Source organism: Bombus impatiens, unplaced genomic scaffold (genome assembly GCF_000188095.3).
Source record: "Bombus impatiens unplaced genomic scaffold, BIMP_2.2 scf_0276, whole genome shotgun sequence".
Taxonomy (NCBI): domain Eukaryota; kingdom Metazoa; phylum Arthropoda; class Insecta; order Hymenoptera; family Apidae; genus Bombus; species Bombus impatiens.
In genome coordinates, this window is record NT_176695.1 from 62,257 (window position 1) to 88,242 (window position 25,986).

General features: G+C 36.5%; 1 protein-coding gene and 1 long non-coding RNA gene across 2 annotated transcripts in view; one reads left to right on the top strand and one right to left on the bottom strand.

The window, feature by feature from the left end:
* The window catches only part of LOC100748844, a 403,660-nt gene that overhangs the window by 58,116 nt on the left and 319,558 nt on the right, over positions 1-25,986 (bottom strand). The window contains exons 6-7 of the mRNA XM_024367091.2: positions 20,491-20,588; positions 18,554-18,672 (exon numbers count right to left, since the gene is read on the bottom strand). Coding sequence (XP_024222859.1) covers positions 18,554-18,672; positions 20,491-20,588 — 217 coding nt within the window. The remainder of the gene's footprint in view (positions 1-18,553; positions 18,673-20,490; positions 20,589-25,986) is intronic.
* Positions 202-13,890, top strand: LOC105680652. Its single transcript, XR_001102225.3, has 3 exons — positions 202-326; positions 1,489-1,493; positions 13,880-13,890. It is a non-coding gene; the product is annotated as an uncharacterized LOC105680652 (long non-coding RNA).

Sequence of the window (25,986 nt, forward strand, 5' to 3'; positions counted from 1 at the left end):
TCCTTTCGCCGAATATTCGAGAAGAAGGTGTGCGTGGCAACGGCCGCGGACGCCTAACAATCGCCCACAATAGTGGAGATATTGAGGGGCGACAAAAAAAAAAGAATCTGTAGAGGACTAACGTGTTTTGACCGTGAGATTTATTGGACGAGATTGCTCGTTGTTGAAACCGTCGAATATATCTAAAAATAATTAAATAAATTAACACGTTCGTCACACAGCGTGATTCGGCTAAGTTTCCTGTGGGACCCAAATCCGACTGCCGCTACGCAGAACGTAAATAGAGCGACAAGCGGGAATTCATTGTTTATCGCCTTCGATTCATTGTGAAGAAAAGATTATTTAGTTCTGAAATGGAGAAAGCTTTCCAACTAGAGTATTCCGAGGGATCTCATGACAGATATCTCAGATCTTTCATTTAGTCGAGAAGCATACTTGTGAGACGTACATCCGTAATTTGTTCATCCTCAAAATGTTCAGTAGACAGCGTGAAAATATATTTGAAGGTGAGGAGAGTAGTGATGATGAACTATTGTTCAGTGTCCAAAATCACCACAAATGTTTTTGCATGTTTTAAAAAATACCATGCGATATAGCATAATATAATATTTTATCCAGGATATAAATTAATAACAAGTATGTCCTGTAATATTTTTATGTTGTATATTCTGTATTTAATTAACTCGAACAAGAAGAGCGTCATCCATACGTGGGTGACGGGACCCACGGTCACATAGATAAGGGTGACGTGGCGACAAACATGTTAATGTACAGACAATATTCGCTGAGATGCTAGTGTAGTGTATAAGTCGTAAAATAGGATCGTTAATGTCTCGTTAATTAGATAATTCGTTGAGAAATGATTGATAACCGATCGACAACTGACTGTAACTGATTTTCTTGCGATCGCGTCCGCTGATTTATACTGGTCGGGGGAGAGTCGGAAAATTCAAATTCGTCTTAGTTCGACGATTGCATGTAGCGGCGACATTGTTTTGCCCGGAGTTTATTTATTCTTACATTACATGTATCCTAACGATCTTGATGCTTCGAGGCCAAACAACAACATGATTTGAATTGTCCTCTAACTCATGTGCCGCTACAAATCGAATCCGATCGTATCAGGAAGCGATAAAGTCGAGTAGTAAGCGAAACCGAGGGCGATACGCAACGCGATCAAAAAGACACTCGACCATGGAAATTTCCAACGGCTTCGCGAAACAAAGCGCTATGCCTTCAAAGCGTAAGGCTGACAAGCCTAATGTAATATTGATATCCCTACGGTTCTTTCGCCAAATATTCGGAAGAATGCATACGCGGCAACCGTTGTGGGCTTTTAATAAACGAACAAGTAATGGAGATATCGAGGGGCAACTAAGGAAATAATCTGTTTGCTTTTGAACCAAAAGATTCATTCCGCTCCGAGCTGCGAAGTTAAGCGAAGCCAACACAATTAGAGAAACGAGTCGTCTACTCTTGCGAGTTCAGTTTTAGTCGTTACTTATTATTTATCATTGTTAAACGAGAGCCGTTGTGAATCGTTAATCGCGGTTAAGCGTTATTTGTCCGACGATCACCTGAAATATATTGTTGACCGTAACACCGAGGGATTATTTAACGCGCTACACCCAATATCACTTCAGGTTTCATGTTTGTATAAAGATGCGTCGTTGTAAAAGACGTGTCTATAAAAGAGAGGCACTTTTCGGACAAACTAATAGAATATACCCGTAACTTGTGAAACATCGTGACGCTCCTAGAATAATCACAAGTAAAATGAATTAGACATTTTTCAGACGCCTCTGACAGCTCGGATCGATCATTAATACAACGTCTACGATCTTGTGCCAAGTTCCTGTCGTCCCCTCGAAGCTCTAGTATTAACAGCGGAGTTCTCCATTAACCCTTCTCATTTGAGGATTAAATCAATCAACCCAGAAGGGTATCTTTCAACGAATTAAAAACATGCTGCACGATATTTCCCTGGGGGATTCGACCTAAAATAGGCCGATCAATCTTCCACAATATCCGCATTGCCGCCTTAAGTTTTCAATTTATATGCAGCTGCGCGTTAGCGAAGAATATCGAGGACGACAGAATCACTCTCTTAGCGTTCGCGACGAAAATGTAAACGCCATCGTGTCGCGACGTTTCCGCTGTATCCAAAAGTCGCAGACAAGTCTGCGAAAGTCTCGACTGAATTGAGGTCACAATCGGAACACACGATGAATCCAACACACAGTTGTCGCGCCGTTTGAATTGAAAAATCCTGTACACTGCAATGGATCGAGGGAAACTCGCGACATTAAAAAATCGGCGACGTTCACCCGTTATCATAAGGCACGCGGAATGGATCGGTTAAACAGATGGCCGCGACGATTCATCATGTCACAGGAATCTCGTTCGCGGATTGATCGTACCGGATAAATAATCGCACATACGAACCATCGATGTCGGATCGTGCTCGGAATTCTATCGTATCCATCGTATCTAACGACCGTTTCTCAGTCGACGCGGTTTCTATAATCTGCGAGCTACACATGTGAAAGAAGGATGAAAATACGTCAGTGGAAACGTTTTTATAATACTTGGGGATGAAGAAATGGAAAAATGGATGTGGTATCGTTGTTTATGCAATTTCAGACTTTTGCAATTGTAGATAAACAAAAGATATTTAAATAATAAAATGTGTCATCCTAGAAAATTATAATAAACACTCTGTCGTGATAATAAATACTTTTTCATTTTTCAAGATACAATAGCTGCAAAAATTAGTTGCGCACCATTATTTTTGTTTGAATTTGTATTTATCTCAAATTTCGTATTATGTAGTAATACTGTCACATGATTAAAAAAATGTGATACTGTAGAAATAAAATGTAGAACTTGTTAAATATTATTATTATTATTACTTAGTCCGTGTTTTTCTGTTTTACATCTCGTTTACCTATTACGCTATTTACATTCTATCAGTCATATGGCGTTATCACCTTATTGCCTCCTCCCTTATATCTATCTAAACTCTTTTGCTTGTCTATCTCTCTTTTCTTATATATCTACCTCGCCTCTTATCCACTCTATTATATTGCACTCCATTATATATTCTGTCTCTAAAACTATGGCAACTTTTGTACTCGTTAAATAATCACGTCATTGGAATATAAGAAAGTATGCGAATACCTTTTGTTGCCATTGTATGTTAGAATATTTGAAGTTCTTATATTTCTAATGTTTGAAGAACGTTTGATAGCTGGAACAAATGTTTGCTCAGATTCCATTCCTTTAACTGAATTCATAAAAATATGAAAATGCACAAACGTCCGTAGTCTAGTTACAATAATCTGAAAAATCAAACTACAAATCTTAATATTCCCACCAATCTCTTCTCCCATATAAAGAAGGGCTCCCAATCTCCTGTCAACCCTCCTATTCAATCTGCACTTGCTTTAAACCCACAAATATCTTCATCCCCTTTCCGCTATCACGAATAATAAAGTAAAGTCTCTTGCAAACGTCCGATGTATTTATCCGAAGCAAAGACGATCTCCGCGTTGGTTTGGCGAGATATTGGCAGATATCGGGAGGAGAATTCACGGAGCGGAAGCTCACGGGGATCTGCTCGTACGGACGCGAGTAGAATTCACTGAAAATTTAATCCGGCGAAACGGAGTCGACAGGATTGCGAAGACAAGCCGTAGGGAGGCCGCGATCGAAAAATTTCCTTCTCTCGTTCGGATCATTTTTTAAGCTTCTTTAGAATGAATGGCCGCGAACACGACGGAACTGGGAAATAGACAGAATGCACCAAGGATCCAGACGGATGCTTTCCCAAGGGTAGACAACGTCAGAAGTCGCGAAGAGGTAGAAGGGGACGAAGAAAGGCAAGTATTATTTAAATTGGATTCCGCGATTCAGTATGGCGCTGGTTCCACGCCGCTTCCGATCCTTCGCTTCTCTTTCAGTTTCAGCAATTGATCTGCTCTAGATGGTGAAATATTAAACTCCGTTAGACTCGCTGTATAACTCGGATATTCCTCTACGCACGACTCTCTCGTTCGGATTGAGCTCTGTCTCGTCCTATTTCTCCATCGAGAATTCTAGAATATCTCCGGAGGATCGTTATCAAGTTTAGAATTTTAATAATCAGACGAATGACGAGGTCAGATCGTGGACAAGCTTCTTCGTTCATTTTCCAGCAATTTATTTTCTCACCGCGAAGACTTTTTCGGTCCGACAAGATTTGCATATCCATCCAGTTGGAAGTTCTATTAAATATAGCCTACGCTGCGAACGCTATTTTTCTCGCGTAACCAGAGATTTTTTGTAATATTCACGAACTATTTATCTTTTGTTTGCTTGGTCTATAGAAATGCAAAGAGAAAATAGGCGAGGCAAAGAGAGAATTAGAGGCATTCATTAACCAATTTTACGTTAATGCAATTTAATGTTAATTTCATTCGCAATATTTTCAAGGAACCCCAAGGATTTGTTTGATATCTTTTGATTTTCATCTCGCTTATGTAATTTTACGAATCATTTCACTTCTTGGTGATCTTTTTACTCCTTAATAAAAAAAAAAGGCCGGAAGGGTCGCACATAAATTTGTCCACTGCCAGCTATAACCGTTTAGAATGGGAAAGTGGATTGAAACAGCCATTTTTTAAAAATGGAACTTGTTACTAGATTTATTTATACCTATTTCCTCTGTCATAGAAAAATATTCATTATATTACCGAGTTATTTAGCGAATTTTTATGAAATAAAACAATAGTAAATTATATTCTTTATGCTGTTTAATAATATGCTATTTATGTAACTTTTACGAATCATTTCGTTCCTTGGCGATCATTTCATTGCTTTAATAAATTTAAAAGAGGAAAGGGTCACGCGTAAATTTCTCCACGGTCAGATTCAACCGTTTAGAATGGGAAAGTAAGTTGAAATATCTAGTAGCTTGAACTGAATGTCACCTCCCGCCGGCTAAAATCATTGTTCGTCCGTTTGTTACGAGACAAAAGGAGTTTCACGAGCTCTACGCGGTTCGTACATTATCTACGAGCCGGCCACTTCCAGATAGCGGCGCGTTTAAAAGCCGTCTCGTCAGCGGAATGGCGCAATTCGAGGCTCTTTTAATTAGAGGAAGGCTCATCAGGCAAGGTTCCGACAATACGCGGGCCGAGGAGAAACACTGTTCTTTCCCCGTCGAAGAATCCTCTGGTCCTGGCCAGTAGCACGTAGACTGGGGGTTACTATCGTCCTCGAAGATGGTGGAAATATTTCTCAGTTTTCTTGTAGATATTGGAGGCCGTATTTGTCGGTGGTAATTAAATTTATATCGAAAGCAAAGTGATAAAAACGACCAATTCATGATGTTTCATAGAAATTAGCAAATTTATTGTTGTGCATTTGTGGCGGTATTTTGTGATGATGTTTTATGCTTTGTGTAGCGACACATGAGTCATAGGACGATTCGAATCGAGGATGACTCATGTTGTTGTTTTGCCTCGGAGTATTAACACCCTTCCGGCTTTTTTTTATTAAGGAGTGAAAAGATCACCAAGAAGTGAAATGATTCGTAAAATTACCTAAGCGAGATGAAAATCAAAAGATATTAACCCCTTAACCTACAACTGCGGGCATAGCCCGTAGGTACGATGATCGGACCAAACGTAAATCGGTCCAAAATTCTCGAACGTAAATCGTAGGTTAAGGGGTTAACACAGTAATGATATACGAAAGGTAATAATGAACAAGCTAGGGACAAAGTAACATAGCCGCTACGCGTAACCGTCAATCGATAAATAGACGGACACGAGATGGTTAGGACAATCAGTATCGAGCATTCTTATAGTGAATTAACACTAGAACTACCGATAGTTAACACGAAGCTATTTTTACCAAAATCAGTTAAAACGACTGGTCTTTAAAAAATACGTAAAATAGAATATTTTTGGTATTATTAATCCATCTGCAACCATGATCTCTAAACAAGGGTTGACACATTTATAAAATTGTAGAACCAGTTATTTTCACTGATGTGGTATTTCTAGTGTCAGCATCTAGCGATCTGACCATCGATCCGGAATTTTCCTGACAACTGATATCATCATATCGAATGATACGCAGTAGAAATTCAAAAAAAGTATGGCAAGTTGCACAAAACGAAGAAACTGATTAATTGGAGCTCGACAAACAGATTGCAGGACCCTTTTACATTTTGACTGGTATTGGTATAAGTAGCCTTGATACAAAATTATTTTCAGTTTGAATACACAAAAAACAAAATAAAATTCATTATATTATTCTTTTAGTTATCGTTGCGAAAGTCATTACATCATTGCGGACAAAAACATAACATGAAGTAAGAATGTTAAAATAAAATTGTAAAACCAGTCAATTTGACTGCTGTGATAGTTCTAGCGTTAAGCAGCGCCTCAGCGCGTTGGTAGGGTCTTACATAAAGAATTTTACACGGTATGCATAAATACTCACGGCAACGATAGCCTTTTATTTATTAATAATCTATTCTGAAATATTTCCAAGATATCGATAACTATGTGACGTCGTGCACTCTGCAACTGTAGCTCGACAAAGGAACGATCTAACTGTTAGCCGACGTGCAGCGTGCAGCGACGAAAAGCATCTTGACGTGCGTGGCACGTCTTTCTAGCGCAAGTGGATAAATTTTACAAAATTGTAAAATCCAGGTGGAGGAAGCAGTGACGAAAAAAGTATCGAGCGAGTTTCCTTTCATAATTACGATGTTAGTGAACAAATTTTAATAAGGTAAATTGTTTGGAAATATTGTAAATGTTGCGTCGAACGCATTGCTCCTTAATTGGTTAACGTGGATAGGGTTATTCTTTTAGTTGTCGTTGCGAAAGTGATTACATCATTGCGGACAAAAACATAACATGAAGTAAGAATTTTAAAATAAAATTGTAAAACCAGTCAATTTGACTGGTGTGATAGTTCTAGTGTTAATATCAAACGAACGTAAACATTATTTTGTATACTCATATCGAGCTACACTTAGCGAACGACGACTAACTCTATACGGCTAACAGTTTTAAATACATCGACTACACCAAGTATCAATTCGCCTCATCACTATATACCAATACGTTTAATAGTCCTCTACATTTGTTTCTCGCCCTGCATTACACATTTTTTGTGTATGATGTTATGTGTATGTGGGATAGTGTGACGTCACGGAAGGACGTGGCGTGAGGAGTAATTGTTTATTAGCGTTGTCAAGATATGTTAATGTTGTCAAGGAGTGTTGTGAGCGTTACCAAGATATGTTAAGGGAAAAATGAGCATGGAAAATGCGGTCAGAGTTGAATTTATCGTGGCCGTATGAAGTTCGTTGTGTTGTTGTGTCGTAGAATTAGTGAGAAACGAATACGCGAAACGCGGTATTATATTCGATTTCGCGTGAGTGCAACGATATTATATTTATCATACTGTTTTCTATAAATGTATAATATAACATTCCTATATGTACTATATATTCTTTCCCTTTCATATCCGTGGTATAGGTTTTATATTAAGTTGTCCGAAATGTTTCTTTCGTTTTATAAGGAAATAATGGACGCACAATGTTTTTTGTTTTATATTAGTTTACTGAATTATGCACGAAAGTAATAATAGAAATAGAACGAAATGGATCATACCTAATTCAATAAAATAATGTAAAATATAATAAAATGTAAAATAAATAAAAACAGAAATTGTTGTTCAACTATTATCATCTTATGAAAGGAAAGAAACTTTTCGGACAACCTAATACCTCAGCCATCAATAATTGTGTTAGTATATTCCAGAAATATCAAAGTAAGTTATGTTCGAATCGATAGTCAATGACGAACTGTCAACGATCGAACGGAAACGTGGATATTCATGAATATTAAATGCAGTTTTAAATAAATTTAATCCGGGATTCATGGGAATTGAATATTCATTGGCGTTATTGGACGTCGTGTTTCATTCATACAGTCTGCGTCATTTCCCTTCTGTTTCCGTTCTGTCCACTGAATCAATTCATCCAGCTGTATTGTTTTCTTACTCCAGTCAAACTAATCCATTCGATAACTTCTTTATATAGTAAATCTATGATCAATCATTGACTCTATTTTGTAGAAATTTTGTGTTCAATTGCTACTGTGAAGATTATCAGTGCCTCATAAATATTACCATAATTTGGTTTTCAAGTGTGTATGTCTTTAAAAATTTCAACAATCTTAAATTAAATCAAACTTTGTAATCATAATCTACAAGTTTAGTTACATTTTTCCAGCTAATTTTTTAAATTTCAGTTTAATGTTTAATCTTTAATATTCAATATTTAAGTTAAGATTTTACCGAGGTATTCCAGAACTCCATTAGAAACTAAACGCATTTCTACTTACTAACTATAGTTAAGAGAGTATTCTATAATGCCATTTTTTTTAAATCTTCCTGAGATCTTATAAGAAAGACAGTAACAATTTTTGGTATCAGTTTTTTGCGCACACTTTATTCATGTTTTAAGAATATTCATCATTACTTTTAAATAAAAATACTCAACATTCAGACGATTATGTCATTCAGTACGATCCTTAACACGTTGACGCCGGTGTAACGTCGATTCACATCAGAGACCAACCCACACACCGCGGACAGGATGGCACCCAGATGTCTGCACATTCTTGGTGCGCACCCTCAATAGTCTTAAGTACTCACCAGGGGTCTTGGGATTTTCATAGTTAAGGTCCTTCGGACCGAGCGAGTATCTCTTATTTTAGATTTCCTTTTACGTTTATTGTCTACCACGTGTTAACATGGAAAGTTGGTTTTCCTCGCATCTGGTATGTTCCGTTAGCAACTTTCTCGCGAGGGCGGCTAAAACCCTTCCTGGTCCACCAACCGTCTTATTATCCAATCGGAGACGGTGTCTACTGACCTCACTTCCTTAACCAAAATTGTCATCAACAAATCCGATAGTCCCGTGTCCTTAGACACACCCACCCCTAGCCTTTCTCAGACATAGTATCGCCAGAAAAACTTACTTATTCTGTATCCTTGGAATAGTCAACGTATCTATATCGGTCTCTACCCTTATAACAGTCGCGTACTTAACGTATCAGTGTAACTAAGTCTTACATAACGTGGTTGGAGTGAATTGTGATTTATGTTAATTCAGTGTGTTACATTGTGATTGCTGAATTCACAATAAAGTTTAATTAAAACAAAGTTAATAGTTGTGTTACGACTCAGCTATATTTTATTTTCATCAACCAACCCTAAAAATTACGTGACAAGCGCATAGTTGTCGCCGGCATGCATCACCAGTGGGTCACACGTGCCAGTCTCGTAAGGCGACGTGCATCACCGGTGGGTCACACGTATCAGTTCCGTGAGGCAGCGTGCATCGCGGTGGGTCACATTTGTATTTCACAAAATAGATTGTACGAAACAGGTTTATGTTATTTTATTTCAACATTATAAACTGACATTCAATAGTAAAAACATAACAATTTGATATTATAAACTTAACATAATTATTTACTTTTTTTATGTAATTTTTTGAAACATGTTAGACAGAGTGCCGGCTGGCTCTTACAACGATCACAATGTGTTATTACTTTTTTGGTTCTTTTCGCGGCATACTCTCTACCTTTTATTTTAGAAATGCGTTTATAACATTGTTTACACCGCCGTCTCGTTTTGCTCGCGGGCCCTTGGTACCACTGCAGAAAATGTGAAAGTGTTTTGGTCAGTACTTTATCTTTACTTGACATTTCTTCTCTGTCGGGATTCACTATATCTAAAAGGTGATAATTTTTTCGCGAAATTTTACAATTTTAATACTTTTAGTACCCCATTTTCTATGTATATAGCACGCATTTACGAGGCAAGTTTCGCATATTAATTCTATTACAATTTTTCTATATCATTTTACGGTTTTGTGCAAATAATAAGATGACATCCGATCGGATAGATCAACCTCATTTTCAACATCGTTATAAGAAAAGTGCGTATGTGTTTTCACTACTCTGGTTGCATTTTCTCCGGCATAAATATGAATGCTATAGGTGTAACCTTCCTGAATGTCCGGTTTATAAAGTTTTATCCCAGACTTATGCCGATTGCCTGGAATATATTACCGAAATCTGAGGCGCCTTCACGGAATCACGGTTTTGTCAACTACAATATTTTTACCAGGTTTAACAGTATTTTCGAACGTATGGACAATTGCTTCAACAATATTTCTAAGTTTACACAAACGGTCCTCGGTCGTAGTCGTGGAATTATCGGAAAATCGTAAATATTTAAGTATCGATATAAACCGACCGCGTTTCATCGCTTTTCTTATACATGCGTCCGAATACAGATCAGTATAATCTAATTTTAGGTAGCAGCACTAGACCCATGATAAGCAGGATACCAATAAAAGTGTTCATTTCGTCCTTTGTAACAGGTTTCCAGTCCAGTTGGTGTTCTCTGCTATTAGATACAGAGTTTTCCAAGCATTGTACAGCATATTTATTCGTTTCCTCAACGATCATTTCTAATATATTGTCCGTGAAGAATAACTTATATAAAGAAACAGGGTCGTCGCAGTCCGTGTCTTCAATTAACAACTCTTCTTCTTGCGAATACTCAGTCATGGTTTGGCCTCTTTCTCTTATTTCCTGCCATTCTTTATCAAGATCCTCTTCCTCTGAATCTGACTCGAAATCTTCTTCTTCCGTGGTATCGTCAGTTAGTTCGTTAGCTGACGATTCACTGTCATTACTTGCCTCGTCTGAAGAGCTTGAGAGTATATGTGCCCTTTGTATAATTCTCCTGCTTCCAATTATTGATTCATCAGACGAATCACTGATTTCCATATCCATGGTATATGTTATTTAGATGGGCAAAAATTAGAATAGAAAAATGCTAACCGCCTTTCTAGGAACAAAAAGAAAATTTCGACTACTTTTACACTTACTGGAAGAACTCGTTATGTCAGAACTTTACTAACCTCGCACCTCACAGAAACTTCGCACAACCCACAATACTCGCAATGTACATCAACTACTCTTTTTTTTCACTTGCTGCCAATTCTAAACTCTCAGTAAACCTCACGTCGTTGTCAAAAGTGTCACGACTATTCAAAAAGTGGCTGGGGCGTATTCGTTCCCCCAGAAGTCACTGATTTCCCTCATTAAGTGTGGGCGGCCCTGAACGTCTAATTGGGCCGCCGAAGGCCCAGAGGCAGGTCAAAGCCTAGCGCCTAGCTAAAGCCCATCTCGAGGCTCGCGATCGACCAAGGGAAAGGGAACCGATTTCCGGAAAATCGCGCGATAGTCCTCACTCACTTAGCCCGGTACTATATCTTTCTTCAGCGGTCCTAGAAACAAAACTCTAGTGCAGAGTCCCGTCAACTCGCACCTTAGAGGTTTTCTCCGTACAGCACACGTTACTAGCGCCTCGAGTGCCAGGGTGCCTGGAAATCGTCAGTCGGGGGTTCGACGAAATTGCCGCTCGCACTCAACATCATTTATGACTAAAACTTAAACTACGTCCCAACACTATTTTCGTCGTACGTGTTCCTTACGCGCGCCGTCGTTCTCCAACGAACATGCATGACTATTTTTTTTCCTGTATGGAATTGAAAAATTTGTTGATTCGCGCTATGAACGTTTCTTATAGAAAAATGTTCAGAGCATTGCGTACGATGGTCAGAATTCGCGTCAGACCTCTACCTTTTGAGAAAAATTAAGGCCAAAGCTGGTCTCGTCAGTTTAACATTTATTCAACATTTACAGATATATGTGTCGAGGATTGTGGATCTCAATTGCCGAAATAAAAGTAAAGGAACACTAAGGTTACACTTAAAATTCAAATTGAAATAATTATAGATTTATTTAATAAACGATTTCCAGGTTCTTCGTCGATATACAGGGTGGTTGGTAAATGCTGGCACAAACCGAAAGGGGGTGATTCTACGCGAAAAAAGAAGTCGAAATGTACAATAAAATTTTTTTTCTTTTTTTTTTAATTTTTTTTAAAATCTACAGTGAGATCCGTTATAACGAGACGTGATAAAGTGCATGCGTACCGAGCGAAAATTCAAAGTCGATTTTCTCGAAAACAAAGCCTGGAACGAAAAATTTTTATCCTATATTTTCGACTTCCTTTTTCGCGTAGACTCGCCCCCTTTCCGCTTGTACCACCAGTTATCAACCACCCTGTATATTTGCACGCGTCTCAGCATTTTCTTTGTCTCACCATCCTCCAATGTTACTGACGAAACAATACACCGCGACCTTAAGATACCCACAGTTAAAGAAGAAATATCCAAATTCAGTAACAGATATAATATACGAGTTAACAACCACCAAAACCCATTAGTTACCCACTTATTTGACACGACGGATCAGATCCGCAGACTAAAAAGACAATACGCTTTAGTTTTAAGCATTAGATTCAATTAGAATCAAACATACTATAAACTCCTATAATCCAAGTTACAATACCACGCCAAAATAATTTATTTATAATTCTCAATGAGAATTGATTGTAAAAAGTCTACCAAATAAAAGAAAAAAAAAGAAAACCGTCTTCCATACCATTACTGAAAATTCTCAACGCGAGAATTGATCGTAATTTTAACAAATAAATAAAAAAAAAAATCTTCCATACCAGACTGCCAACGGAACAGTTACATTCATCTGTTTTTCGAGACACCGCGCGCATACATACTTCCACACACTCATACTCATATACGTTTGTCACTACTACGCGGCCAATCTAGTCTAACACACAAAATTAGACATATCTCAATAATATGCAAATTGATATTGCCAAGCTATCGTATATCAACGTATGAGGTTGTTTGGAAAGTTTCTTTCGTTTTAGAAGGAAACAATACATGCGAAACATTTTTATATTATATTTTATTACACGTATTAATATACTGCACGTAAAATGGATCATACGATGTAAATTGGAAGATTACAAAAAAATGGATCAAAAGAATATAAAACAAAAAATCCTGTGCGTCTATTGTTTCTTTGTGAAACGAAAGGAACTTTTCGAAGTCCACAGAATTCATTAAATCCAACAGGAATCGTATAGCTTTTGTAATTTTGCTGTAAATTGAGGTCGAAGTAGAAAAATAGCGATTTTTTTCAAAATCGATTTTTTCAACAACCGAGGGTGATGGACAGAAACTGGTTTCAGATTCCTTTTCAGCTCGTCGCAAAAATCGTGTTGAACAGTATAATCTGACGTTGCGGCGCCTCACAGAGAGAACGCAGAATATCGGCGCCGGCGTCAACGTGTTAAAATAAACAGTGTTCTGCTGACTGATGTGTTCCTGGCTGCCCTATTTACCTGAATTGAAAACACTAAAATGTTTACTGATTAATACGATAGTAACTATGCCGTGTAATAAGCATGGAAACAACTTCGAAACACTTGTTACGTGCGACCTCAAGATACCCACAGTCAAACAGGAAATAGCAAAATATAGCGACAGATATAGCAAAAGAGTCAACAAACACCGAAATCCCCTAATCACTGGACTACTTGATACGACGGACCAGATTCGCAGGCTGAAGAGGCACTACCCGCTAGACCTAAACGCTAGATTCAATTAGTTATCTAAATTAAGTAATATTCACTTATTTATAATACTTACTTATAAATTATACTTATCTATAATAAGTACCAACTTATTATAAATAATCAGCCATGTCACTGCGCCACGCCAGAAAAATTACTGAAAATTCTCAACTTGAGAATTGATTGTAATTTTAATAAATAAATAAAAAAAAAACTTGTTACGTAATTGTGAGTTATCTTTAATATGAAACTTTTTACTATTATAGTCATCTGTAACGCAAAGAGACACGATCTTTTCTTTCATCGAACGATGTCGCAGAAAAGAGACAACTAATAAGACAAAAAAGGCTTTGTTGCAGTCCTTGCGAATTCTCAATAAAGAACTAGCGATATAATAAAGAATTTAATAAATCCTGTCCTTTAACTAAAACAGGCATCGTCACACGGTCGTAGCAAATATTGTCGCAGCCTTCGGCCAGCTAACAAAGGGGTCACGATGAACGTGTATCAATCATCGTATTAATCGCATCGATGATCGATTACTGGACAACGGGATGTTTCTGCCCGTCCATGGGCTTCGTACATGTTCCAGAAGTCATCGTCACGTAACTATTGTTTTAACGTGACAAATACGCAATTTTGAAGAACACGGAAAGTGCAGCTGTCGTCGGTACCAAACTTATTTCGCTATCCGAAATTAATTTGATTCGTTCATTTTCCGTTACGGTTCGATTTTGTTTCATTCTCTAAACAAATGATAAAATCTTATCTCATTTTTTATCGTTTTATAAAAATATTATTTCCATACTAAATTTATGAAATTCCCCAGGAATTCAAGAAGAGAAGACTTAATGTGTGATACTACATTTCAGATTTCATAATAAATATATAATATATACAAATATAATAGAATAGAAATACAATGAATCGTAAGTTATTATTAAAGTAGAAATTAATAAAATATTAAATCCGAGTAATAGGAACAAATATATGAACCATGAAAGCTCCTGAAAGGGTACACTAAGTAATAAAACGATAGAACTTAATTATTAAAGTATAAGTTGTTGTTTTCTTTAAATTCTCTCGTGTCTTTGTTCGGTCCATTCGCGACTTTTATTTGCATAACATAGTTTGCATGCGCGTCTAATGCTTCTTCCGGAATCATTTTTCAGAACGGCGATATTACGCTGACTCCGTCGAAGACAAGGTTTTTTGTATTTTTAGACAATAATAATAATAATTTTGCAACTAATAATTCTCTAAATATTCTAATATTTATATTCTTCCTTGTTTTGTAAACAGTCAAAGCGTTTACAATAGAAATTCCCAGAAGGAGTTGAATGCCAAGTTTTCTGTACCATTTGATTCCTTTTTTAATTGTGGTGGTATAAGAAACCATTTGATCGGAATAATCTGTACCACACTTTCCTTCATTATATTCGACAACAGCTACTGATTTTAATGTTGCGAACAAACGAAACGAGAGATCATTCTTGAGATCACCACTTGAGCCACTCGCATTACTAAAATACCGATGGGAGTACCTAGCAGAGAACGCTTGTTACTGCGACACGTGTGGCCTGAAGGAGATTTCATTGAAAACACGCGTGGCAGTCAACGTGTTAAGAGATGTAGAAACTCGACAGACAGAAATCGTAAAGAAAGATGAAAGTTACACAGAATAAGATGATCACTATGGGGAACAGCAAGTAACTCCAACATTGAAATACTTTAACGCTTCCAATCGAAAACGCTAAGATCCTTAATAAACGCACCTTGGTACGTTACCAATGAAACAATTCATCGCGACCTCAAGATACCCACAGTCAAAGAGGAAATAGCAAAACATAGCGACAGATATAGCAAAAGAGTCCACAAACACCGAAACCCCCTAATCACTGGACTACTTCATACGACGGACCAGATTCGCAGGCTGAAAAGACACTACCCGCTAGACCTAAACGACAGATTCAACTAGTTATTTAAATTAAGTAACATCTACTTATTTACAATACTTACGTACAAATTATACTTATCTATAACAAGTATTAACTTATTATAAATAATTAGCCATGTTACTGCGCTACGCCAGAAAAATTACTGCAAATTCTCAACGCGAGAATTGATTGTAATTTTAATAAATAATAAAAATGAAAAAACGAAATGATCAAAGAAGTCTCCGTGAGAACTCTTTCCACAGACATTACCCTTTAGATTTAAGCAGTAGACTCAACTAGAATCAAACATTCTATAAACACATATAATCCAAGTTACAGTACCACGCCAAAATAAAATTTACTTATAATTCTCAATGAGAATTGATTGTAAAAATTCTACCAAAAAAAAAAAAAGAAACTCTTTCCATGGTTCCTGATAAATTAAGTAGTTCGATCTATGGCGTCGTTCGCGAAACTATGCTCCATCAGAAAGCCCTATCAATCATCCCCATACAAATCGTTTCCTGTGAAACTTATTTGATCGAGATGAGTCAACGAGCGTGTCCCATATCGATTTCATCCCGTGTTAGATATTTCTTCCGCATAGATACCCACGAGGGCCAAAAAGATCGTTCCTGGAGCAAGAGAGGTCAAAGAAATTCCAGCGATACGACAAAACGTCGGGCTTGACGATTTAGGGAGAGCAACAGGGACGCCAGATGGTCGAACGAAGACAGAGAAAAGGGAGGAGAAGGAGTCGTGTAACAATGTCAGTCTATCCGGGTTTGTTCTGCCCTACTTCGTCCTTACGGCGGCTTTTGTTCACCGACCAGGCCCCTCTTCGGATCAGATCAGATTACCGGCCACGAGGCGCTTTAGCCGACGAAATGCGGGTTTCCATTGCACCGAATTGGCGACGTAAGGGGATTGGGACACGCGAAACCTGCTCTGTAACCCTTTGCTCCTTTGTGTGACCCGCTACGTCCCTTTCTTCGTCTCGAATGTCGCTAGGAAACTGAGAACCATTCTTCCGACTCGGTCAAGTTTCTTTCCCTCCCTCGTCCTTTTTCTCCCTCTATCGAAACCCACTAAACATTGCGTAATAATTAACTATAATTTTATAAATTACTTTTATTTTACGTTTATTAAATTATTATCAATTATATTAATTTAATATCATAAACCATATTAATTTAAATTATTATAAGTTATTACACATTACAAAATCAGAAAAATTTTGTAAATGCAATTTCTTTAACCACTTGCGCTGCCAATAAACTCACAGTTGCGCGTGTCGTGCACTACAATATAACACGCCTCACCGCGTCTGCGAGTGCAATCTTTTAACACTAGAACTACCGATAGTTAACACGAAGCTATTTCTACCAAAACCAGTTAAAACGACTGGTTTTTAAAAAATACGTAAAATAGAATACTTTTATATTTATTGCTTTACTACTTTCTTAAAGAAGAAATTCCATGTTATGTAATACATTTTTTGTGTTATTAATCCACGTGGGACCATAATTCCTAAACGAGGGTTGACATATTTATAAAATTGTACAACCAGTCATTTTCACTGATGTGGTATTTCTAGTGTCAGCATCTAGCGACCTGGCTATCGATCCGGAATTTTCCTGACAATTGATATCATCATACCGAATGATACGCAGTAAAAATTCAAAAAAAGTATGGCAAGTTGCACAAAACGAAGAGACTGGTTAATTGGGGCTCGACAAACAGATTGTAGGACCCTTTTATATTTTGACTGGTATTGGTATAAGTAGCCTTGATACAAAATTATTTTCAGTTTGAATACACAAAAAACAAAATAAAATCCATTATGTTATTCTTTTAGTTATCGTTGCGAAAGTCATTACATCATTGCGGACAAAAATATAACATGAAGTAAGAATTTTAAAGTAAAATTGTAAAACCAGTCAATTTGACTGCTGTGATAGTTGTAGCGTTAAGTAGCGCCTCAGCGCGTTGGTAGGGTCTTACATAAAGAATTTTACACGGTATGCGTAAATACTCACGGCAACAATAGCCTTTCATTTGTTAATAATCTATTCTGAAATATTTCCAAGATATCGATGACTATGTGACGTCGTGCACTCTGCAACTGTAGCTCGACAAACGAACGATCTAACTGTTAGCCGACGTGCAGCGTGCAGCGACGAAAAGCATCTTGACGTGCGTGGCACGTCTTTCTAGCGCAAGTGGATAAATTTTACAAAATTGTAAAATCCAGGTGGAGGAAGCAGTGACGAAAAAAGTATCGAGCGAGTTTCCTTTCATAATTACGATGTTAGTGAACAAATTTTAATAAGGTAAATTGTTTGGAAATATTGTAAATGTTGCGTCGAACGCATTGCTCCTTAATTGGTTAACGTGGATAGGGCGCTCTCCTGCAACCCTTCGTTATAAATTGTGGGGTAAAATAAAACAAGACGATGAGAGGAAGAATGCTTTCCTTCATCTCGTTGCTACGAGAATAGAATCGAGCGCACGTGGTTTTGTTTACTTTTACCTTTCGATTGTTTTCTTGAAGATTACATGGCGAACGGATGGGGTAAGTGGATACAGGAAGTACGTTGGATGGGGCTCTTTGGATCTTCAGAAGAGTCTTAATTATGTTGCAGTTATTTGGGGAAGATTCACGGAAGAAGATGAGAAAAACCCTGTGTAGGGTTCAACAGGAAGGTTTTATGAAAAGATTTTCCTTTATTGGAAATGGTGTTTGTGTTTAGAGGAGGGGTAGCTCGGAAAAATGTTTGGTTGAGTCTTTCTTTCGTTTCATTTAATTCAGTATATCACGGGAGATGATCATAATATGACAGAATAGAATAGAATATGATAAAAAAATATTCTAGTACCTTGTGTCATTTCTTTTTATCAATGTGCTGTCGACGATACAATTTAACGGCGTATTGTTTCACAGCGCACGCACGAGAAAGGAAGTTTTGAAGCAAAACAATGGCGGTTAATCGCGGATACAGTTTCAAAAGATCACTCACCCGTGACGACGACGTTAATCGTTTTAACCAGCGGCGGATGCGTTGCAACTTGACACTTGTATAAGCCGGAATCCCGCGTAGTTGCGTACTGGATTTGTAATCTCCAATTGCTCGGGTATCTGTGAGATCAAAAAATGGAAAACTTCGTTCGTCCATATATCGTTACGCGATTTTTAGATGTATTCGACTTTTATAGCGTACCTATAAAAGCGAGAAATATCCAGCTACACGACTTTATAGCATTTCGTGAAACGGAAATCGATAAAAATAGAAATTTCTATCGATACTAGTAATGAGTTCAATCACATTTCCACTGTCACGAAATCGTAGAAATTTTGTCTTCTCTCTATACGAATGCAAAATATTCTTGTTCTCCTAAAATAGATATCACGCGTGACAATGTTTATACTTTCGTTTATACTTTGATTTTTGTTTAGAAAATAATTAATAGCGAAAATGTATAATATAACTTTTAAAGATCAAATTTTTAGATTTGAACTGAAATTAAAATTTTCAAATACAAATTCAATTTTAACATTTAGCTATTTTACTAAAATTCCAGTTAGCTGTTTAATAAAATGAATCCTGCCGATTCAACACGCTTATCTCAGCACGAACTGCTATTATTATATGGAAAATGGCAAATACTGGAGAAACTCAACGAACTCTTACTATATAAATTTGTTCTTTGACAGGTTCATATAAATAGACGGGTTCAGCCTCAGGCCTGCGTGATCTTTTGCGGGGCCTCAATACACCTTCAAATCCTACACTTAAATTTTACAACGAGAAATTATTTATTTACACATGTAACATGTTACATATTATATATTTTTTATAAGCAGTTTTTTAGACAAATCCAAGTACTATTTTTTCGCATCCATAATTCGCTTTTAAGGGGCAAAAGATCCAATGAATGTATAAAATCTGTAATCATGTATGACTTTTGCAAAAAACTATTGATGTACTTTAATTTCTCTAAAAAGTACATTTTTCTGAAAGTGCTTGGGTTTTTTTATCTAAAGTAGTTTCCAGGATATGAGGATTTTATGGAATTACATTGAACTTTGATGATTTTTCTCACTCCTTTAAACTATGATAAATCATCGCTACTAAAAAAATGTCTTGCATCTGTCAATGGTATCATCATTCTGTAAAAAGTTAAACAAAATTGATTTTTTTAAATTGGGTAATTTTCGTAGACCACGGGCCCGGGTTCCGGAGAACGTGCTGAACCTGACTTGCGCCGGCCCTGTTCGGACTATGTATTGGGTCATCCCATAAGTTCGTGCCGACTTTTGTGTATATATTTCATATGTCGATTTATAAACATACGGCGATAAGGGACCAATGCACTTGAGCTTAGCTGATCGAGAATAGGCTAGATTTTCGTGGGTATAAGATCGTAATATAGCGAACACAGTGACTTCTAACAGTAAAAAATCACGAGTGAAATGAGTATCCATTTTCGACATCTCATGTTATATGAATTTCGGAAAGGAAGTTCTGTAACAATTGCCACGAAAACATATGTGCTATTTACGGAGAAAATGCGCTTTCATCTGGCGCCTGTAGGAAGTGGTTCCAACGTTTTAGAGCTGGGAATTTCTGTTTAGAAGACGAGGAACGCTCCGGGCGTCCTCCTCAGACAGACGAAGATAAAATTCGGGATCTTGTTGAAAAATCACTAAGTTTGACAGTTCGAGAGATGTCAAATGTTCTGAAAACACCTAAGACAACGATTCATAGGTGTTTAAAAAAGATAACACATAACCGCTCGAAAAACGGCACGAACTTATGGGATGACCTAATATATTACGATTTTACCATACTTCATATCCCGTATCGAAATCAATACCAATGTCAATTTTCATGTGCCAATTATCAATACATCATATCTATCTAAATATCTCTCGTATTTTGTTGATTTCACTTACCGGAAGTTGAGGCTGATCCGCTGATCCGCACTGTACAGGATCCTACCGACCGTGAGTAGTCGAAACGAGTCCTTGCTTGGCTGCTGCACCCACGTCACCTGAATCGCAACGCAGGAAATATCTTTCGTTATTGCCTCATAAATCACGGATTTCTCAGTAAAGGAATAGCCCGGTTTTCCCGAGAGAAAAAGAAGCTTGGCATTGTTTCTAACAGACAGCCGTGGAATTAAGCGGAATCTCGTCGAAAGTTAATCATTTCGCGACAAGGAATCGGGAAGCCCCTTCTCTCCTGAGAGCTGAATCGTTCGCGAATGAATACGCCGTGCAATTTCACGCTAAGCGTTCGAGAAAGACCGGCTTACGATTCTCGTTCTCTTCGCCCGTCTTTTCAACGAACCTTCTGCGACACGACTATCTTTTTTGTTCCATTTACCTATTCCCTAACTGGCAACTCTGTTTTATATCGTACGTGACGAGTGTCATAATACAGGAATACGAAAACTTGATGAAGCGTTATCGAGTTTGACGAGTAATTGTTTAAGTTTAAGCAGAATCTTTTAATTCAAGTATTCCATACTTCGATCGATCGAAATCAAATATCCACGTCTTATTAGTTAGCACATTGTTGACCGGTCACGAATTAGCACTTTGACAGGCTAAAGGGAGATCAAAGCGTTTAATAATTTTACACGAGGATCATTTGTTTAATTTCTTATTTTGTTATTTTTCGCAGTTTTAAGTAATCATCGTAGTCTACCTTCGACTGGATGGACAACAAATCTACGAATAAGTAACTATGATAAACATAAAGAGATTATGTTAATAAAATTTATTAACATAAAAAGAGGACATTTAAATTAATTTTAAATGCCTGTCTTTCAGTTTAGTTCCATTACCAATATATGTACCCTTTAGATACAGACACTTCAAATTATTTTCCTAGGAAATCAATGGAGTATCGATATATTAATTTTTAATAGACATATAAGAAGAGAATTAGATGTAAGAGATGTAAAACCGAAAATTCGTCCAAAGCCGAAAGGCACGGACTAAACAATAATAAATAAATAAATAAATGGATTGCTCTCCGTAACAAAGAATATTAAATTATAAAAAAAAGAGTTCGATTTTAGAACAAACACGACGTGAACAATACCTGCGGTTGCTTGACCTTTACCAAACGTGGGAGCGTACAAGCTATTTCTCAGCTGTGACAAAATTGGTCGAAATGAAACATACTCTATTTTCTTTCCTTGCTACTGAACTATATTAATTTTTAACAATCACTTTATTTGTACTCGAGTTAGTAATTCTATATTACAGTTACGAAACTGCTGCTAAATAACTTTCTTTATTATGTATTATGTTACTGATAATAGGCGATTTTGTATACATTTGGAAAGTTTAAAATGGATCACGAATATCATCTGACAGTAAGACGAAGATTGAAACAGATTAACACTTTGACTGCCACGTCAAAATCACATGTTTCGCTGAGGACGCCACGGGAGTATTTTTATTGTCCAAAGCATACAATGGCAAAATAATAATAAATTGATGATGTAAAACATATTCTTCCCTAATGGACCATTTATCTTATTGGTGGTCATGGGTGACCATCGTGGTACCTTGGTAACAGTTGATAGCGACATATTATAACAAGGTTTCGTTTATTTCAACAAATCATTCGCATTTGTTATTTCGTCGTAAACAAACCGTCCAGAATGTATTGTTGAAACGTGTACAAGATATTAGTAGACAGTAGTTGCTCATTTTATATATAATAGTAAGGTGGAAAGACAAGCGAGACGTTTTTATGATTTCGACGAAACATTCGGTTGAAATGGTACAGATCCGCAAAAAAAAAATGATGTTTGTGATAAATCAATGGTAGTGGTAGATCACAACAGAGGAAAATGTGCTGTAGATTTATCGGATCAAACGATAGCATATTCTACATCACATAGAAGAACTCTCAAGTGGTATATCAAATTAGCTTTAGAGTTATTGTTAAATACATCAATTTCGAACGCGATTATACTCTATAAACAAGCAACAAACACAAAAATCAAGGTATCAGATTTTAGAATGGCACTGGCAATGCAGCTTACACAGTGCCATTCATCAGAGCCGTCAAACATACTTATTCGACAAAGATTGCGACACGGAATGCAGAAGAAAGAAGAGCAAGTGTATCTGGCACGAAAATTTTGCAGAGAGTGCTATAAAAAAAATGTTAAACAGTCAGGATCAAAAATTGCTAAGAATCGGACCAAAAAGGTGACCACCTATCGTCCAGATTGTATCGATGAACCACATTTATGTTTAAAGTGTTTTAACACAGTGTATCGTTAGATACAAGATATGTTCTCATTTTTTTTTATCGATGTTCTAATAAGAATGTTTAATTGTTCAATGCGGCACTTTTTATTTCAAAGTATTTTCTATTTATCGGTTATATATAAGCAAAACCTCCAGAATATATTGTTGAAACGTGTACAAGATATTAGTAAACAGTATTTGCTCATTCTATATATAATAGTAAGGTATGTGCACACTTTCAACTTCAATTATACGATTGTAAAGCAGCATTTACGATTATTTTCTAAGGTGTGTTTATAATAATATTCGTAGATTACCCCTCAACGATATAGATGCAAACATAGTGCACCGTTAGATGCAAGATCTGTTCTCATTTTTTTTTTATCGATGTTCTAATAAGAATGTTTAATTGTTCAATGGCGCACTTTTTATTTCAAAGAATCTTCTATTTATCGGTTATATTCAAAATGCCCTAACTGTCAATTTTCATTCAATTTTTACAATTGTAAGAAGTTCAAGCGCTCCGGTCACCAATGACCACCGTGGTGTCACAGGAGAAAAGAAACCGTGGCCGGTCATATATGACGAACGTGGCAGTCAAAGTGTTTTAAATGGTATTTTCATGGCCAAACGTTGCCGACTAGCTACGAGTAAACTTGTGATGCGCTTTTTTTCGCATCAGCGTCGTTTTCTCAGTGCACTGTTAGAGATGATACAATGCAATTGTTGGTCAGCATACCTCAAGCTGTTTCTCTCGCTTATAAGATCCGTCAAGTTGCGTGCTTTGTTGTAAAAAAATGTCAACGATGACGGAACTAACCAATGAAGAATCTTTCAATGAATTATACGCGGATGTTTTATCTGATTGTTGAAGTGATTGTGAATCAAATTGTGGTGGCTTGGAAAATGATACTGTATCAGAAGATAGTAAATCTGATATTAGGCCACCAAAATATCAAAAAAGGAATATAATAGAATCAGATAGTTATAATAGAATCAGATAGAATCAGTACGAATTGGAAGAAGAGTGGAACGAACATGTTATTTCACCAAGTTTACAGAATTATTCAGACATTCCTGGTGCAACTATTGAACTTGGTGATGCGTCGATTATCAGTGAGATAACGGCTTTATCCTTTGACAGTTGTTTTTTTTTTTATTTAGTCGTTACGCAAATCAATTTGTACCATTCTCAAATGAAAGAGTTACATAAAATCTCTGCAAAAAACGGCACCATAGATGGAAGTTACCACTAATGAAATAAAGAAGTTTCTTGGATTACTGATATTGGTGGGCCAAACCAGAAAACTCGTAGGTGATTGTTACACTCTTTATCATGCGAAAAAGAAATATTAAAAGTTGAATAATAAATAAAATTTATTAAAGTATAAAATTTATTTATTATTATAAAAAAATTTATTATTTATAAAATTTATTATTTATTATTATATTGTTTTACTTCCACATCCTATTACGAAATAACAGCCGGTGCTATGAAATAAATTCTCAGTAAAATTGCCTGTCGATAATGTGTTAACTGCTGAATTTAGTTTTAGAAATTTCTCATGAGCTTAGGTCATGGAGTACGTAAATAAATACAAGCAACGACAAGTATTCACGTCGAACGCATCGAAATAAAGTTTTTGTTTGACGTCTATACTCGTCAAACGCAGTTACCTGGTTAATTGGTTAAATACAAATATTGACAAAATTAAAATATTTAAGTACAGAAAGTTAAATTCAAATATTAAAATTAAACAATTGGTGAAATTGTAGAAACACTGGCCACCCTCCAATTTCGATGATCTTTGGATATGCTGTAGAGGTCGATATTTTTAACAACTTTTTGCTGTATATATAAGGGCTGAATACGCTTAGTTTCCGAGATATTCGTGAAAAACTGCCGGTACCACTACACTGGTTTAAAATATTAATTTCTACGCATATCCAATATTCGTCGAAATCGGAGAATAGGCAGCGTTTCTATAGTTTTATTAAATAATTTCAAGGAACTTTTGCAAATTTGTTCGTGCATAGGTTTGTTAAGCAATTATTTACATTTAAATAAACCTAACAATAGGATTCTTTAGTTCAAATATTTCAATTTTCCCAGCCAAATATGTTTAATTGGTCGAATATAAACACTGAAATACAAATTTTCAAATTGATATTTTAGTTGTGTTAGTGCCACGTCTTCTATAGAAGTAACATCCATCGGATCTATTGATAGCAACTAGATTAGGTTTGGCGACGAATTTTAGCAGTTACAGTGAGTGTTACGAGTGTAGTTTAAGTGCTCTTATTTGATCGTTTCTATCAAATTGATTTTTGACCCTTTCGCTTCGGCAGTCCAGTTCACCGAAGTTCTGTCACTGAACGGAAACGCGCGCCAGAAATACGCACAGTGTGCGTGGTTGCTGTGTAAACGTTTTCCTAAACCTTAAATGAAAGATAGCGATCTCTGCACATTATTTCGCCAAAAATACTGCTTTGTAAATATTTATCTTTAGTCCAGTACTCTTGTATTGTTAGTTTTTTATTACGTGCCATCAACAATGACAACGCGAAAAAACATTACAGTTCTCTACTGTCGTATTTTCCTGGATTCCAAGTTATTATTATTAGCTCATCCCTTAAGTTCGTGCCGTTTTTCGAGATGTTATATATGTTAAGGTAGTTCTGGTTGTAGAACTTCTTCTCATTTTTCTGCTAGGGCCATTATTCCGTCTCGATAAAAGTTCTCTTGTTTTTCTTTAAAATAATTTTCTAAGCTATTTTTGAGAATGTCAATATTTTCAAATTTTTCTGAGTCCGATAATAATTTGTCTCATCTACAATGTACTGTACGGGCTCTTCAGAAATGAATAGCTCAAAGTAATTTATAATTGGTGAGGATCTGCGTATTTTCTTTCCTACTCCCGAATTTTTTGAGGAAAATGGATGGATTTTTGGCTTGAAATTTTTAGATGTCCATGTTACATTGCAATCGGCGTCCTTGGTATTATCTTCAATTCACTTCGATTCCGATTCTGATGTACCGCATATATTTCTTCGCCGTCTTTTAGGCAGGTTGAAATTATTTTCATTTTCCTCGGAATCGATTAGTCCATTTTAAAACATAATACTTTTTTTATTTCTTACATTTTGAAAGGGTCTAAACTATTCCTAAAAGTA